Below are 17,827 nucleotides of genomic sequence, written 5' to 3'. Positions count from 1 at the left end.
AGTGGCTTACCAGGCAGGGCGACTCCAGCAGTGTCCTATTAGGAGACCGAAAGAAACAACTCATTGCAAATGGGATCATCAAGAGATACGGACTTTCTCTTCAAAGGGGGAAAAAAGAAGTCACAGAGAGAGAGAGAGAGGACTTACATTCTCCAACGAGGACCTTGTTCCAGAAAGTTTTGATATTTGAAGAAACTCACTGTTTCTCTGGCAATGACATTGAGGGATTGATCAAAATCACGAGTTGAAACAGCGCAGATGATCAGAAAACGCCCTTCTTCCGCTCACGCGAAACGAAGGAGTAGTGGCGTTGTTGGCGTGGCAATGGAGAGCCAGAAAAGCTTCAGCGGTGTTCCCGACTCCCGAGGCAGACGTCTGGTGTTGGCGATGGACTCTCCGAATGAGAAAAGTTTCTCACGTTGAGAGAGTGGAGACCCCACACAAAATGTGAGACACAAAAATTCGAAACGGTATCTAGTGATGAGATTAGCAATTTTAAATTTGCTTATGATCATGCATTTAGAAACACTAATGATATTTGTTCGGCCAAAAAAAAAATACTAATGATATTTGCGTTTAATTGATTTCTCCAATATAATAACACAATATAAGAACGAGATAACGCTAATTCTATGATTTTCTTTAAACCACCTTTTAACCCTTGAATATAAGGAGTGTTTGATAACTTAAAATAATACATTTAAAACGCACTTTTCTGTAAAACGAGGTAAACTCCTTCACATATTACTTTATATAGCATAAAAGTATTTTTAAAATTATAGTTTGGTTTCATCCAAACCATAGTATAATATAGGAATTATTAATTATTAGTCGACAAAATGAGTAATGGAACCCTTACTCAATGTGGCCTAATGAGTAATGAACAGTTTTTTAAATATAAAAATTCAAAAGTTATGTACTTTTGTTTTAAAATAAAATACTTTAACATCCCTAGTGTTTCCCCCCCCCCAAACACACCTGTATCCTAAGTTAGATTTTTGAAGACATAATAACAGGCTTAGATTAATCTGAATCAAGGCAATACATGAACTATTAAGATTGGTGTCCTTAGCCCCTAAGATACTGCATTTCCTTACCTCAAACTTAAAACCCATGTTTAAAATAAAATAATCTCAGCTAACTAATCTAATTATTAGGGTTCCCTTACGTTATTTTTTGTTGCAGAAATTAGGCATCCAAGACATCATGCTTAAGGAAACAGCTGCACTTTGTTGGTAGGAAAGAGAAAGTTAAGTCATTAGTATTTTAATTAAACGAACTTTCTCTACTTTTTGTTAAAACTATATGCCCGAATCTAAATTGTTGACTTTTTGAGAATATTCTAAGAACATTTAAATAAATTTGACTTACTAATGTACACTTCATTATTATATCAAATTCCTAATTCCTAATTCTGGCTAAAATTATTCTGAAAAATTTAAGAGTTTTTTCCTAAATTTTCCTTTGCAAATAATTATTATTTTTGAACTTTTTATCATATTGAGACCAAAGTTCAAGTAATTTAGTTAATATAGATATAAAAAACTTGATTTAAAATTTGATTAATTATGTTTATAAATATACACTTGAGTAAATGTGTTTATAAATGTATGTAGAAAAAATGTGTCTAAAAATTTTAAACTGCAAATTTAAATGATTTATGTAATCTCTAAAACTTATATTATTTATGCTGTATGATAAAAAAAATATGAATTTAAAATATATTTTCTATCTAATTAAAAGAAACCTACAGAAATAAACTTCAATAAATGTGATGAAAAATTAAAATTAATTAATATGCTCAAAATTAAGAAATTGTATAATATATTAGAAAGTCTAGAAATATATGCATTAGAATTAGGTTTGATAGTTTCATAAAAAAAAAAGAAAAGAATTAGGGTTGATAGAAAATGATTATCAATTGTATAAGAAATATTTTAATTTTAAGAAAGAGTGCGAGATGCGTATATACTTTTAAAATAGAGAGATTTTTGTAAATTAGGTAAAACAAAATGATAGTTAATGTATTTTACTTTTTTTAATTTAAATAATAAAGTACTATCTTCGATCCTAATTATAAAAACTAGTTAACTAATTTGAGGATATTAAGGAAAGAAGGTAAGTTAATTATTTATAATAAATATGTGTTGTCTTCCCTAAAATATCTTTACTAATCAACTAGATTGGCTAGAACTACCATTGTTAGAAGGACTAATTTGGAAAAAAATACATAAATACAAGAGACAAAGTGGATTGGGGTCTTATATTTAGGATCAAAATAAAATTCAAACAAAGTCTTATATTAAAAACAGAAGATAGTAATTCTAATCAATTTTAAAAATATTTTTGAAGAGTTAGTTCCCAGAATCTTTCAAGATTCAAGGGATTCAGAACATAGATCTAGATAGTGTGAAATTGTAGCTAAATATTAATACTCTTTTAGTCCTTAATATAAGATCTAATTAAAAAGTTGATATTGATCCTTTATATAAGGCCTATTTCACATGTTTATTAAATTTTTTTAAATTAACACTAATGATATCTTTCCAACAATAATTAAATAGGAGAGGAAGATCCTTTGAAGATGGCAGGAAATTGAGAAAATTAAATCCTTTATTTGGTTATTCTCAGATGGCAGAGCTCAGGTGGAGCTTGTTAATTATTTGGTTATTCTCAAGGGGAAGATTCGCTGCACAATTGTTTGGAAATTGTTAATTATTTGAATGAAATGGATCGTTGGAAGTTTGTGGTCTCCCCATAATGTTGGCACAAGGGGATTCAATGCACTAGTCAGGAGATTATTTGAATGCAATTGATTGTTGGAAGTCTGTGATCTCACAAGAATGTTGGCTTAATAACTTCCTTTCCCTCCAAGAAATGAAAGGGGTTAAATGGAACATTAAACATGAAGCCGAACCAAAAAAAAAAATCTTGTTATATTCTCGATGCATACCTCTATTAGGAAGTTTTGGTGTCTTGATGTAACAAGTTCTTTGAGACAGAAGAATCAATAGATTGATTAAATACTCAATTTAGCTTATTCAAGCCTGTTCAGATCATGACTTGTTGAGAAGATATGATTTGTACGAGTTCACTGAAATTCTCAGGATAGTTGCGCTTGCGGTTCTATGAGGTTTTGCCGAGGTTGAAGTGGATGGATTGGCGCTAGACGATGGAAGAAGTAGCTATTAAGTGCCTGTTTGGCAGAGCTTATTTTGGGCAATAAGCAGCTTATTTTGAGGAAAAGCTCGATTGAAAAATTTCATCCTGTTTGGCACAGCTTGTAAGGCATCGAGCTTGAGGGTTAAAGCTATGGAAACGTACGATTGAAAATAAGCTCAGGAAGGGAGCTTATTTGAAGAAGCTTATACACCGTTATTCTCTTTTTATTTTTCTCTCTGATAACCAAAAAATATCTCTGATGCTAAGACCCTAAGATGTCGTCAGAAATCTTCATTGTGCCACCATTGGAAATCTGAGGATGAGAATCTTGATTTTGTTGATGATACTCCCAAAGACAGCGATGAGAGCAAGAATCACAACACTCCATTTGCAAAAGTTGTTGACTATAGAAACGGATTGAACCCCTGCAAGAGATGGAGAAGCAATCTGAAAATCGTTGATTCTGCGAATTACAAGAACTCCCAAAGCAATCGTTGATTGGAGTCTTCTTCGTACTCAGATGAACTTCCATGGTTACTTCGGACGCAAAAGAAAATTAGAGAGAGAAGAGAGGGGAACTGGAACCGAAGCAGGAGGATATGATCGAACAAAATTTTTTTTTTTATGTTTTATTTTAGTTTTGGATTTTCTTATGTTTGTTATGATTACAATAATTTTTTATAATTTTTTAAATGTTTTAAAATTTAATTTACTTATTAAATTTCACTTCTTCATATTAAATTAATTTAAATTCATTATATTATCTTAATTTATTTTTATCATATATTGGTTATATTTAAAATATTTTTTATGATTTCTCTGAAATTTCAAAATTTAATTCACTCATTAAATTTCACTTCTTTATATTAAATTAATTTAAATTTATTGTATTATGTAAAATTATTTTCTTAATAATATTTCATTATTGATCAAAACTCATATCCATTTTGATAATTTTACAAACAAACTTACTTTTACTCGATTATAATCCAAACAACCTTTTACCAATCTCACTTTTACAAACTAATTTTTTTAAATTTCAATCCAAACACAATTCAACTTATCTAATTTAGTTTTTATCCAACTTCACTTCTCCATAAGCTACTTTTTTAATAAGCTATTTTTTTAATCGCTGATCCAAACGGATCCTTAGTCGTTTTATAACCAAACTCACTTTTACTCAACTATAATCCAAACACCTTTTCACCAATCTCACTTCTGCAAATTAGCTTTTCTGAACTCCAATCCAAACACAATTTAGCTTATCCAATTTAGCTTTTACCAACTTCACTTCTCCATAAGCTACTTTTCCTATAAGCTGCTTTTCCAATCGCTCATCCAAACGGACCCTAAAGCGCCACTCGTGATGGTCATCAAAACTGATGGATATGCAGTCATATTTGCAAACTTGCAACATTTCCTCCATCCATTGCAAAGCTTATAAAAATCGTCTTTAATGTATGACCTAATTTTTAAGTTAATTTTGATCTTAAATATAAAATCTATTTCTTATATTTATTAATTTTTTCTAAATTACCCCTTTAGATACTCTATCAACTATAATCAAGTAAGTGAGAGAGGGAGAATATTAAGAAAGATAATTATGGTATTTTAGAAAAAACATGTCATATTTCTTATAATTAACTAACTTACCTAACTTTTTTAATCTGATCAAATTAGTTAAATAGGTCTTATATTAAGGGTCAGAAGAGCATTTTGAACTATATAAAAGCTACTATTTTCGCTCTTTAACATAAGAGCTGGTAAACTATTTTGAAAAAAAAATAAATATAAAAAATAAAGCGACTTAAAATCTTGTATATAAAACCAAATTGAATGTCACATCAATTTTTATATTAAAGATTGAAAGTAGTATCAGACAATTAACTTGAGGGTGTTGCACCCTTGACCTTTTAAAGATTGTATATGAAGCTAGAGCATTAGCTGATAAAGATTGGCAGTTCATGTGCTGGAAGAGGATTCTCTAACTAACCAATTAGCTAAATTGTCTCATGGATGAATGGGAAATTTTGTACTTTTGGGTCAATCTCCCTCTCGCTAACTTGAGAGGCCGAAAAGTCGATAAAAGAGATTGAGGTTAGGGCTGTTAATGTTGTTGGCCTCACTTTGATTCAATGGATTTCAATGTCTACTAGGAAAAAAAAAAACAATATGCCCAAAGCTCTTTCAAGTTTGAACTGCTTTTTTTTTTTTTTTAACATACATTCCACATGCTCAATGTTTAGCATAGCTTTAAAAATCATTTATAATCATATTTTATTTAAGTTAAGACAAAATTTCTCTTACATATTTATCTCTTATTCTGTAAATTACGACTGAAATGTTACTTATAAACTGTTTTATACAGTTTTAATGAAAATTAGACTAGTATAGCCTAATTCTAATTTTGGAGAAGCCAAAAAATAATTTTTAATGATTATGTTCTGCTCATAAATGATGGAGTGTAAAGCACACACTACTCAGGGGTTGGCTTATTATTATTCCTTTTCTTTCCCAAAATTTATTACTTCTTCTTACTTATAGTATATTTTAGTCATAATTATAAAATCTGAATCCATTCTGTTTCTTAAATTTATAAAAAAAAATTTAAATTATTCCAACTGGTTGCAGTTATTAAGAAGCTTTCCATCAAGCCTAAGTTCTAAGTATTTGCCTTTAAGAAAATCAATGCCCATATTTTATAAATAATTAGTTTAATTATTTTTTAATTATCATAAATAGCTCTTATAATTGTGAATCAAAGAAATATAATTGAATAAATCAATAGAATGAAATGCCATATTCAGTATTCACCCAGACAGGAAGGAGTCAAAGATCATCCAGCTAAAGTTCGGCTTTAATTTAGGTATAGGAGCCGAGAAAAATTAATCTTTTTTTTTTTGCCAAAAAAAAATTACTCTAAAGTAACATGAATACGCAAAATAAAAAAATATTTATACTAAATTTTAACGTTGTTTTAAATGATTGAATATAGGGATGAAAATTTTTTAAAAAAAAAGGAAGCTTTATCCTCAAAACAATTGTTTAGCTCTACTCAAATTAATCAAATTTTATATTTTACTTATGAAAATTGAAAAAATTAATCAAAAATTAACTCAAATTATACCGACACTTTATAACTTAATACTCCTCTGGTCTTTAATATAGGACCCAATTGTTGAGTTAGTTTTGATCCTAAATATAAGACCCATTTTTCATATTTATCAATTTTTTCTAAATTACTCCTATAAATATTCTCTCAATTATAATTAAGTAGAAGAGGAAAAGAGGTATTAAGAAAGTAATCATGGTATTTTAAAAAAAACATGTCACATTTCTTATAATTAACTAATTTACTTAACTTCTCTAATATAATCAAATTAGTTAAATGGGTTTTATATTAAAAATCAGAGGAGTATAAAAATAAATTCTTATTACGGGGATTTGTACCTCAAATAAGTAACACAAGGCCTCTCCTAACACTTTGTGTGTGTGTGTGTGTGTGGGGAGCCGTAAATTTTAAGCCATACATAATGTGCGTGTGCGATGCCCACCGCCATTCATAATATAAGAGGGACGTGAGTTACGGAAAAAATATATATATAAATTTCAGAAAAAAAATTAAAATTAACGACTTTTAATATAAAAAAACGTTTACCGTATTTTTTTTGGATCAATAATGTTGTAGTTAATGCTCGTACATCATTTTCTCCAATATCAAATACCGATAAAGACGAATCTTTTATCACTTCTTTGCCCGCGAGGAATATTTAAACGAAATAAAATAAAAGATGAAGAAAGAAGAAAACATCGAATCATCGATCTTATCCCATATCCATCGCGCTGAAAAGCTTTCCTTATAAACCATCCGTGTCCTGCAAATCCTCAAACGCACATTTATCTATCTGTCTATTCCATTGAAAGCTCTGCTTCATAACACAGAAAAGGCCCAGACCATTCGGTTATCCTTTTTGTGTGATAAGTTCAAAGCAAAACAATGGGAATCCTTCAGACTATATATATACACACACAAAGACACTGAATCAAACCATAGAAATCCATAAAGGGTATTCGAAGAAGAACTCAGAAATGGGGCTGCTGAAGAATAGCATGGTGGAAGCTCATAGAAAAGGACCAGTTCATGATGATGATGATGATGATCTTGTTCATTCTTTCTCTTCTTCATCTTCATCTTCTGGGATTTCAAGTGGGTCATCAATGGAGTCCGCCGATTCCCTGGAAGAAGAAACATCCAGTAAGTTCCTTCCCTCGTCATCAAATCATCTGGTGGTAGCACATGACTCCCTCAGCGACATGTCCTCTCTGTTCCAGCAACTTCCCATTAAGTAAGCGAGCTTGATTCTGGGTTCTTATTCTCTATACTCGTAAATTCTCAGTATTGAGTTTCTGGGTTTGTGATTTGGGTTATAAAGATTGTAGCTTTCTGTTGCAGGATGGGGCTGTCAAGGCATTACCAGGGGAAGTCGCGTTCATTCACTTCATTGGCGAGTGTGAGGGGGTTGGAGGATCTGGGGAAGGAAGAAAATGCAGAGAAGAATAAGAAGAAGAAGAAGAAGTGTTGCAGAAGAAGCTATGGAGAAGGAGGATTGTGGAGAACCAATGCATTATCAAGACATATTGGTAAGAGGGAATGGAGCAGTTCAACAAGTAGGCCTCCAATTCCTCCTCCTCCTAGATCTACCAATACACCCATCATTTCTAATCAAACTCCTTTGTTTGCTTGAATCACTGTTCTTTTAAGGCAGCTTCGAATTTTCTTGCTTGGATTTTGCAGAGAAAATTTATGTCATTATCGGATTTCAAAACCTCCATTTCTTAATTAGAAAAATTAGGACTGGGTTTCTCTCTTCTACTTGGATGGTGTATCTTGAGCAGCAATTAGCGGCTGAAATTTGTGTATATATATGTAAGCATCTTATGTTTCGTATCCATTACTGCTGGATAGAATCTGAGCGTTATCTTGGACATGCAAATTTTTCTTTTCTTTTTTTAATTAAAAAGACAGATGCTGACAAATTACAAGCAAGATCCGATTCACATGAGGCTTTCAGTTTCATATTACGAGGCTATAAAAGTCATTTGGGAGCATGCAAATTTTCTAGCATCATCATCCGTTGTCATTTAAGGAATTTGTTTTACCAGAATATTACTCTTGCGGTAAATGTAAAAATCAGTTAGTTAATTTATATGAATTAAAAAATGAATTAAGTGAATTATTTATTAAAAAAATTTCTGAATTCCTTATAATACCTCTCATCCATTTATATTGCAATATTATCAATATATGTCATAAAAGATTATTCTCAAACTGGTTAACTAAAACAGAATTAATTGGTTCAAAACCTAAGTGGTAGAAATACCGAGAATTAAATCCAACAGAGAAAGCTAGTCGTTCACAAAATAATGAATTAAGATTTGAATTTTTATTAAGATAAGTGTCAATATTTAATGTCTAACAGTATCCTGAATAGAGTTATTGAGAGACTAGGAGTTTTATTGACTCGTCTATATTCTCACTATTCCAATTAGGGGTTTTACAAATTTGTCTCTGGAAAAAAAGGTTTTTGACTCCTCAACAACTTTTTTTCCTAACACACTGTTCCATAGAAGCGTTCTCTCGAATGCAAGGCTTAATTATCGCCAACGCTTTCTAGCTTTGAAGGCAAAAACCTTTTATATGTTATTGATCCCCCCCCCCCGGGAGATTGGAGACTACCTTCAAAAAGAATACGTACCTTCAATCAATTTTATACTAGAAAGAACGTGAAAATTCGAAATATACAGAACACTGAAACAATTTTTTTTTTTGCCTCGCATATACTACCTCCTGTTTTTAATATAAGAACTAGTTAATTAATTTCAGTAAATTAAAAAAGCTAGTTAAATTAGTTATTTGTAATAAATAAGTGTTGTCTTTCCTAAAATATTCTTGCTAATTAAGTATTGACTAGAACTATCATTATTACAAGAACTATCTTAGAAAAAATAGGTAAATATGAGAGATAAAATTGATTGGGGTTTTATATTTAGGACAAAAAAAATCAAATGAGTTTTATATTAAATACCGGAGGTAATGCATTTTACAATTGGACAAAATCCTGATCATGGCACTGTCAATATGGGCACCGATCCTAATAAGAATTTGAACCTTAGTTCGCTATATCATAAGATGCTAGTCACTTCTACTAGACTCAACCTCTATTGGTAAAACATTGAAATAATAAATTTTTTTTGCTGGGCATAACTTTTTTCGAGATACTGTTAGATACTAAATATTAGCACTTCTCTTAATGAAGATTTGGACTTTGGTTTATCATATTATAAGAAATTAGCTCATTTCATTAGACTCAATGTCTGTTGCTAACGCTAAAACAATATAATGAACTATTACCTCTGGTCCTAATTGGAAGAGGTAGTTGACTAATTTAAGGAGATTAATGAAATAAGTTAAGTTAGTTATTTGTAATAAATAGATGTTGTCTTTTCTAAAATATCCTTATTAATCAAGTTTATTAGCTAGAACTACTATTATTAAAAGGACTATCTTAGAAAAGATGCACAAATATAGAAGACAAAATAGGTTAGGGTTTTATAATTAGAATCAAAATAAAAATTAAATAAGATCTTATATTAAGAGCTGGAAGTAGTAGTAGTTAACAAGCTAATCTATTGGGCTTTTTGGCCCGTCCTTGAAGGGTTGGGTTGTAGAAGTTCTTTTTTTTTTTTTTTTTTTCCGGTTTGCTACAAATAAGCTACTTGCCCTAGCTGTCATTGATTTGATCATATGATGGCTTAACTTATTCGCACAGGGTTGGCCCATATTTCCAATTCTTTGCGGTGATGTTGGAACTTCATGGTGGTGCAATATAATGAAGAGTCATAGCTTTTTGGAAGGGAAGATTAAAGTGGCTGACAAATTGCTGGTCAAAATAAAAGTGGCTGACAGATTGTCATGTTTGTGTATTAAGTTGCGGGGTGATTGGAAGCTTCTCGATCTCATGGACCATGGCCGGTGCGTCTTGGTGGGGTTTGCTGACAATAGTCAATCCAGTTGGTTTGTTACAAATATTAGAATTCATGAGTTATTGGCTTGTTATTTGATGCACTAGGTGACATAGAATAAAATAAAATATTAATGTAATAAAAAATTATGATTTTTTTGGTGAAAAATAATAATACTGATAACCTTCAAAATAAAATAGAAAACCAGCACTCTATTTGATTCATTTATAAGACAAAATCAAATAAATTGATTGAAACTCCCAAAGCTAGGGACCATTGTTGCTCTCTAACTTGTATGGCCTCATCTATTTTCCAAAGGGAAAAATAAAAAAATATTTGTTGAAATTTAAAATGATAAATAAGTGATTTTGAGAGATTTTGATTTATCACAACCATTACAAATGTAGTTACCATGACTTATTTGTTTTTTTAAAAAAATTCAATAAGTATTTTTATGTTATTTTCCTTTTCCACAAACTAAAGATTTTTTAAAAAAATATTGAAATTGTAAATAATAAATTTTTATTTGTTTTTAATTGCATCAAGAGAATTTGAAGATGATTTCCACCTCCACCTCCCCTTTATCATAATATCATCCATCCAAATGATGCTGCAACCGTGCATTTGATCGAAGAGTTTTTGAAAGACTTTAAAAAATTTTAATCAAAATTGATTACTATAAAAGTTCCTCTCAATGTAGTATAAGTTTCTTAAATTCATACAATTATATATTTCATTAAAAGATATTACAAAAAAATATGATTTAAATAATTAATATCAATATCAATAATCAATATATACAAAAATAATAATAAAAATCAAATTGTTTATATATTTTTTTCATAGTGCGAATAATATATAATTAATATAAAATATAACAAATTTAATAAACTATAATATTCATGATTTACAAATAATATTATTTCTTTTATAATTTTTTGTGTTAAGTACATGCATCTTTCTATTAGAATTAACCATTTTTGAGGTATTATCAGATACTAAATATAAATATTTTTTAATAAAAAATTAAATATTAGTTTATTATATTGTAACGGGCTAATTTCTTCGCTATATCTAACTTCTATATAGTTTTTTCTTATGCTAATGTAATGCAGCTGGGCCCCTTATTTGGTTGATAAAGAGGAATCATCAATGATGATGAGGGATCAATTTTGGGTGGCATGACTTCGCCCCAACCCAATTTTGACAGCAAACTCGCATCTGCCTTTCAAAGTCAAGCCACCAACAAACCCTTTTTTTCTTTTTTGGCTTTTTGAAAAAAAAACCCCCACAAGTAAACCAAAAAATTGGTCAAGCCAATAACCACTGCATGAAGTTATTCCTATTCCTAATGCTCTAACAACTTTGAAATCTTCCACATAAGTAAATGAAAATATTTTAATATCAACAACTTTAAAATCTACTAACAATAACAATAAATTCTTTTATACCCTTAAAAAATTCAAGTTATAAAATTCTTATAATAATAGTAAAGTTTTGTACTCCTCCAGTCCTAAATATAAGACTTTTAGTACAATTTATACTACAAAATGGGTCTTATATTTAGGACCAGAAGAGTATATTAGGAAAGAATAATCTATAGCTGATTTTTAATTAGGTCTCTATAGTTGTTTATTAGAATCTTATAGAGTCATTTAATTTTTAATCGAATTCTAATAATTTTAAGTAACCGATTAAAAAACTAAACACATGATTAAAAATCAAATGACACTACAGGATAAAAAATTATAAAAATCTAATTAAAAATTAGATAAAATTATAAAAACATAAAAAAAATACATGGAATGATAAAAATTACATAATACTATATCAACCTGCAGATTAATTTTGTTTTATAATCTCAATTCGTCTACCATTATATTCCATTTTAAGCCTTGAAAATAATTTGATTTTAATTACCTATTATTATATGCATATTTCACATCTGTGCATCTCTATCTTCATAGCGTGTGCGCGGGTGCGTGTATATATACACAGAGAGACCGTATACGCGCAAGCAGCAAGCAAACAGCCAAACACCGTCACCGTGAGAGAGAAGGTCTTTTGGCTGACTTTGGTTTCTTCGTTCGTTGTCTACATCTTCCATCACAAATTTACAACCTGTACAGACTTCCTCGCTATTTGTACAGGATTCATCATCTAGCCCAGTCCTCTTCTGGAATTTTCTCTTCTCTTTGTTGTTTGGCCTCTTCGTTTTCTTCTAATTCCTCCGATCCATCTGATTCCGTTCCATGGCGACGATCGGCCACAACAACATCAACGCCAAATTGGTGAGCGAGTTTTGTTTCGGTTCCTTTTTTCTCTATTTTTTTTGGTTGAATTCCTGCTTCGATGGGGATTTTTGGGTTATGATACTAAATTTGTGGAGTTGTCTAAAACCAGGTTCTCCTAGGGGACATGGGTGCCGGAAAATCTAGCATCGTTTTGCGTTTTGTCAAGGGTCAATTTCTTGAATTCCAGGTTACTTTACCTGCTTTTTGATTTATTAGCTAATTTGGTTACTGCTTGCATTTAACTTTGAAGGATTTCCTTGTTCGTTTGCTGAAAAATTTCCCAGGATTTGTCACACGACAGTTTCGTGAATTAGTTTACCACGGCGAAATATTGTCACATCTTGTACTTAGCTGATTTATGCCGGGTTGACCTAGAAAACATTTTGGAAAACTAGTTTTTCTAATTAGATTTACCGAATGGAATCAGGATTCTGCTAGTTTTTGAATGAAATGAATGTAAAAGCTATAATAGGCTCGATAATTGAAGTTTCAACTGGTTATAAAATTCACAACCTAGTTTGCCAGCTGCTTTCCTTTTGAAAGGGAAAGGAAGATAGTGAGCGTTGACTGGAGCGGTCCTGGTCCCTAAATTGATACTTTGCTACCGCAGTGAAATGGAAGGGGGCAGCGGGTGGGCAAATTTGTCTTCTCATTGGCGTAGTTTGCATATCACCAGTTTTGGCTTTTCCGGCTCAGGCCTTATATATTGTGCCAAAGCCTCATGCAAATTAAATCATACCTGAAGATTCTTTTGCTGAATGCATGTGATCTATTGCACTGACAGGAATCTACAATAGGAGCTGCATTTTTTTCACAAACGTTGGCAGTAAATGATGCAACCGTGAAATTTGAGATTTGGGATACTGCTGGACAGGAGAGGTACCATAGCTTGGCTCCCATGTACTATAGAGGTGCTGCTGCTGCTATCATCGTTTATGACATTACCAATGAAGTATGATATCTTTCCCTTTGGATGTTTAGTAATATGTATTGAAAGGGTAATATTGTTATTCATCGATTAATTGTCTTCTTGTATGTGCTTCAATGTTAAAATCCCTTTCTTGTTTGTATTATTTCATATTGGAAACTGTAAATGATGGGATAAGTGTAGGGATTTGAAAAGGTTGTTGCAGGTTAGTTGCACTGCTTAATAAGCAGTAAAGCCTTTTTTTTTTTTTTTTTTTTTTTAGTGTTGTGGATGATTGAGTACCTCAATTTTTCCTTTACTTCTATTCTTGTATCCATGAGATGAATTTTTGGAATGAACTTGAATTCTGTCTCCAATCATTTACCTTGTGTTTTTGTCTTTTGAGTCTTGAAGAATGCCACCTTCACGGCAAAGTTGCTAAATTGTGCAATGCATGCCTGGGACATACTATGACCTATATACTTAATCTAAGAATGAAGAGTAGTAAACGTCAGACCCACTAATTGGTGAATATAGAAAGGTCGGAAAGCCCAATCCTTGAAGTAAGATTTGATGGACAAAGCTTTGCAGACAAAAATTAGCAAAGTATGTATTTGTAGATTTTGAATTTGTTAGATGGAACCTTGAATACCATTTTTTCTTTGCAAATTGTTGAAAACAAAGTGACATGAATCGATATGATATTTGCACAAAAGTTGAGGAGATTCAATCTGCTGGCAGGGCTATGCTTGTGTGCTTGGGTAGGTCCAAGACAGTGAATTTTGACATTTTTATGCTGTGTTTACTAAGGCTAGTTCTACCTCTCAATTGCAGGATTCATTTGCACGAGCTAAGAAGTGGGTCGTCGAACTTCAAAAGCAAGGTATTTGCTGATAGCCATTGAAGTTTCCTTTAGTTATGTGCGGGATATAATATAGTACCGTAATATTGAGTTGCTCCCCTCTCCTCCCATCCAACTTTTGAACCAAACAAGGGGCTCCTCTTCCCTCCCCTCCATTAGATGCCAACCAAACGTCCCCTCAAAAAATCCCCCAACCAAGCACTACTTTTGTCGCTTCATTTGAAAATAGAAGAGCATGTATGTCCATTTAAACAAATATCAGTAACCATTGGTTTTTACGCAAACATAAATCTTCCTCCAGAGGGAAAGCAGGGGATGCTTTTAGAGTTAGATAGCCAGATTCCCAAATCATGTACTTATTTTGGTGTTTTTTTACAGGGAATCCTAACATGGTTGTGGCACTTGCTGGTAACAAGGCTGACTTGGAAGATAAGAGGAAAGTGACGCCTGAAGTAAGTAGTATGAAATATTTTAATGTTCTTATTATGGCATGTAAACTATTAATAACTAAAATTCTTGAACTGACTTGCTAATTTCATTGCAACTTTGGTAAAGCAGTATTAGTTTAGATTTAAATTTGAAATATGGTTCTGATGACAAATAGGTATTTTGCATCATGTTGCTATAATTATTAATTTTTATGTTCTGTGCACCCGAGTATAACAATTGATGATATCACTTTGATCTTGTTTGCATTTGAGTTGTCGAATAATTAAATTTTGTGGTCTTCTTTTGGGCGAAGGCTGTTGACTGTTCTGAGCTACAAAGCATGGATGCTTGTATAGACACAAAACATGACACTCAAATGGATGCGGTGACATGACAAAATCTGATGTGTCTATACGTAACTTAAACTGTTGCGTTGCGTCTGATATGCGTGCTTGACTTGACATGTTTCAGATAGACATAACTCTTGATTTACAGTGTTGTGCTTCATTGGTTTTAAGCTTCTCTAGATGTCAGCTCTGAACGTCAACTAAGACCTCTACTTGAAGTATGAGGAACCATTTTCTGGGAATCTGGATTGTCTGTTGTGCTGTCCTTGACCATCCATAATTCTTTTTTTGGCCTTTTTATTTTAAATCTTGACCATCCTTTTTTTTTCCCCTTTTTATTTTGGAGAGAACATAAAATAAATTAGTGTATTCAAGTCATCGCTTGTCTTTCAACCAGTGGGTCATGTAGTCACGCTTCCTTCTCCTAGCTATCTCCAGATAGAAAAGTAACTAGTTTTCTGATTGAGGCAACTGTCTTTATATTACTTCATTTCTTTTTAACATAAGGGGAAAAAGGATCGTCAAAATTAAGTCAATCAAAAAATTGGAGGATCAGTATCCTACATGTTTGCATGCCACAACAGACAATCCTTGCTCATTTATTCGGTTAATTACAAATAAAACGACAATTCTGCTGACACCCAGCTTGTTGGAGTTATATTTGGTCTTACAATATGGTAGACAACGAGATAAACCCTAACCCTATTCTTGTAATCTGATTTTACTTTAATCAAACTTTTGGCAGTTTGAACTTTAAATTTAGTTTATTCGCTTGCAGATTCTGCTCAAGGATAATTTATAGTCTATAACTATTTAATTTTTCAAATTGGTTTCCTTGTGAGTAAAACTTGGCGAAGAATTTTGAATGACTTTTTATAATTAAAGGGATCCCTTTCCTGCATTTCAGCTCACTTTTTAGCTCCTCTGTAAGAAACTCCTTGGATGCCCCTTTTGCAAGTTTTGATGATCTGTTTGTCATTAAAAGTTTATACATTTTGAATCTTATTTGAACTTGTTGGGTCGCTGTGTCTAATTCGTAAATTTTTACGGTCGAAGGTGCTTTAATTTGGAATATTATGCGGTGCTCTGTGTAGTTTGTTCACCCATGATTGATAAATTGCTTTTTTTCTTTCTTTTGCCCAATGACAAATTGCTTGGGTTTTTTGTATAATATATTTTAAAAAGTTATATGCTAAATGTAATTTCTTGAAACTAGCGACTGCAACTTACAGGTGTTATTTCATTCACATTGCAGGAGGCACGAACATATGCTGAAGAAAATAATCTCTTTTTCATGGAAACATCTGCCAAAACTGCAACCAATGTAAACGACATGTTCTATGAAATAGGTGTGACTCATTTTCTATGTTGAATACTCTTTGGGCTGCTTGATGTGGATGATAAACTATCATATTTTAATCATTTTCTGGCCCTTTTTTCTCTGATTGAATTACTTTAGGATAATTGCAATGTAGACGGAACCTCAATTCGAAGAGGTGAAACTGTCTTTTAGAGACGCCTTTCATCTCCCGTACTTATCCTGCAGGACAAGATTTTTGCGATTATTTTTTCCTAGTGATTGGAATTTAAATTAACATTTTATGTTATTGGTTGTTGACTGGGAAGTAATTATCAGAACCTAAACACATCAGCTGAACATTTAGCTACGAATCTCGTGTCCATAGTTAAATGTCTTCTTTTAGGGTTCATCTTCTTAAACATGTGAATATTTCTGATGTGAAGTTGCTGATTGTGCACGACTGATCATCTTTGTTGCTTGACTTAAAATTTGGTTATGTAAACAGCAAAGAGATTACCGAGGGCTCAGCCTGCTCCTAACCCAGCTGGGATGGTTCTTGTGGACAGACCCGCAGAAGGATCCAGAACTGCTGCATCCTGTTGTTCATAAGCATTGCTGTTGTAATTCTTCTTCCTTTAACCTAGCATCATCTGTGTTTTCTCTTTCTATGGTTTGTCCTTTGCACTTCAGTGGCACACTGTTATTTGTAGCTCCAACATGTAGTATGGGCAAGTATATATCTACACACGCCTTGGAATGATTACTTTCAGTGGGTTGGTTTGATGAAGACATGGGGTGAAATGCATGAAATGAAACTCCAGCTTTCCGGCATAAAGATGTGTGAATAACTATTTTTTTTTAGTGGCTGCAAAATATTTTAATGACAAATTGATTGTTTTTAACCTTTAATCATATTATGCTTGACTGGTCATCTTTGATGATTCAATAATTTCTGTTGATTTTACGATTATACGAACCAAAACTGATTTTAGTTGGCCATAGAATTATTTTTAGCATTACATCGGTACGTTTTGAGAACTTTTGGAATGACTAGTGCTCCTTTATAACATTTAACTTGGGAGAATTTTTATGAAGTCCCAAGTAAGAGGCATAATTGGTCCTCATGACGACAGAGTAGTGTGTAATAACAAATTTCAAGATAGAAAATTACAGTTATTTGCTTGTCATTGGGTTTACTGATAGTTTTTTTTATCTTTGTAATCTCATTATAATTCTCCTTTTTATCTTCGCACAGGCATCTCCTCAAAAAAATATTGTTCTCTCCCAATTTTCCCCTTCTGCCAAGACACATGTAGCTCTGGAGCATAATAATTGGCGATAAAGCTTAGATGAATTCGGGCTTGTTTGGTTCCATTCCATCTAAGGAATGGAATAGAAAGGAATGAATAACGTTTACTGTGAATGTGTTAAGTATGTGTTCATGGATACGAAATCTAAGTGAATAAAAATAACCATGAAAAGTCCGAAATAGCCCTAAAAAAA

At 32.0% G+C, this 17,827-nt stretch overlaps 2 protein-coding genes across 3 annotated transcripts; both read left to right on the top strand.

Annotated features, from left to right (window-relative positions):
• The first annotated feature begins 7,081 nt into the window (after positions 1–7,081).
• Positions 7,082–8,114, top strand: LOC114755889 (uncharacterized). Its single transcript, XM_028944787.1, has 2 exons — positions 7,082–7,508; positions 7,616–8,114. The coding sequence occupies exons 1-2, from the start codon at positions 7,252–7,254 to the stop codon at positions 7,905–7,907; spliced, it is 549 nt and encodes a 182-aa protein (XP_028800620.1). The 5' UTR covers positions 7,082–7,251; the 3' UTR covers positions 7,908–8,114.
• Positions 8,115–12,199: 4,085 nt separating this feature from the next.
• LOC114755893 (ras-related protein RHN1) lies at positions 12,200–17,827 on the top strand. Of its 2 annotated transcripts, XM_028944793.1 has the most exons (8): positions 12,200–12,476; positions 12,589–12,666; positions 13,264–13,431; positions 14,221–14,269; positions 14,627–14,700; positions 16,280–16,373; positions 16,830–16,944; positions 17,580–17,827. In XM_028944793.1, exons 1-7 carry the CDS (start codon positions 12,438–12,440, stop codon positions 16,931–16,933), a joined length of 606 nt encoding a protein of 201 aa, XP_028800626.1. In that variant the 5' UTR covers positions 12,200–12,437; the 3' UTR covers positions 16,934–16,944; positions 17,580–17,827. The 2 variants fall into 2 exon arrangements, with proteins under 2 accessions (XP_028800626.1, XP_028800625.1); XM_028944792.1 differs by lacking the exon at positions 17,580–17,827 and having other exon boundaries at positions 16,830–17,159.

This window comes from Neltuma alba, unplaced genomic scaffold (assembly GCF_004799145.2).
Source record: "Neltuma alba isolate B1F8T4 unplaced genomic scaffold, ASM479914v2 tig00010346_pilon, whole genome shotgun sequence".
NCBI lineage: Eukaryota > Viridiplantae > Streptophyta > Magnoliopsida > Fabales > Fabaceae > Neltuma > Neltuma alba.
This window is presented reverse-complemented; position numbering and strand designations above follow the sequence as displayed.

Excerpts from the sequence above, each read along its gene's own strand:
- LOC114755889 (XM_028944787.1), top strand. The coding sequence starts at position 7,252 with ATGGGGCTGCTGAAGAATAGCATGGTGGAAGCTCATAGAAAAGGACCA. Across the intron at positions 7,509-7,615 it reads TTCCAGCAACTTCCCATTAA|GATGGGGCTGTCAAGGCATT; the intron begins GTAAGCGAGCTT and ends TTTCTGTTGCAG.
- LOC114755893 (XM_028944793.1), top strand. The coding sequence starts at position 12,438 with ATGGCGACGATCGGCCACAACAACATCAACGCCAAATTG. Across the intron at positions 13,432-14,220 it reads TTTATGACATTACCAATGAA|GATTCATTTGCACGAGCTAA; the intron begins GTATGATATCTT and ends TCTCAATTGCAG. Across the intron at positions 14,270-14,626 it reads CGTCGAACTTCAAAAGCAAG|GGAATCCTAACATGGTTGTG; the intron begins GTATTTGCTGAT and ends GTTTTTTTACAG.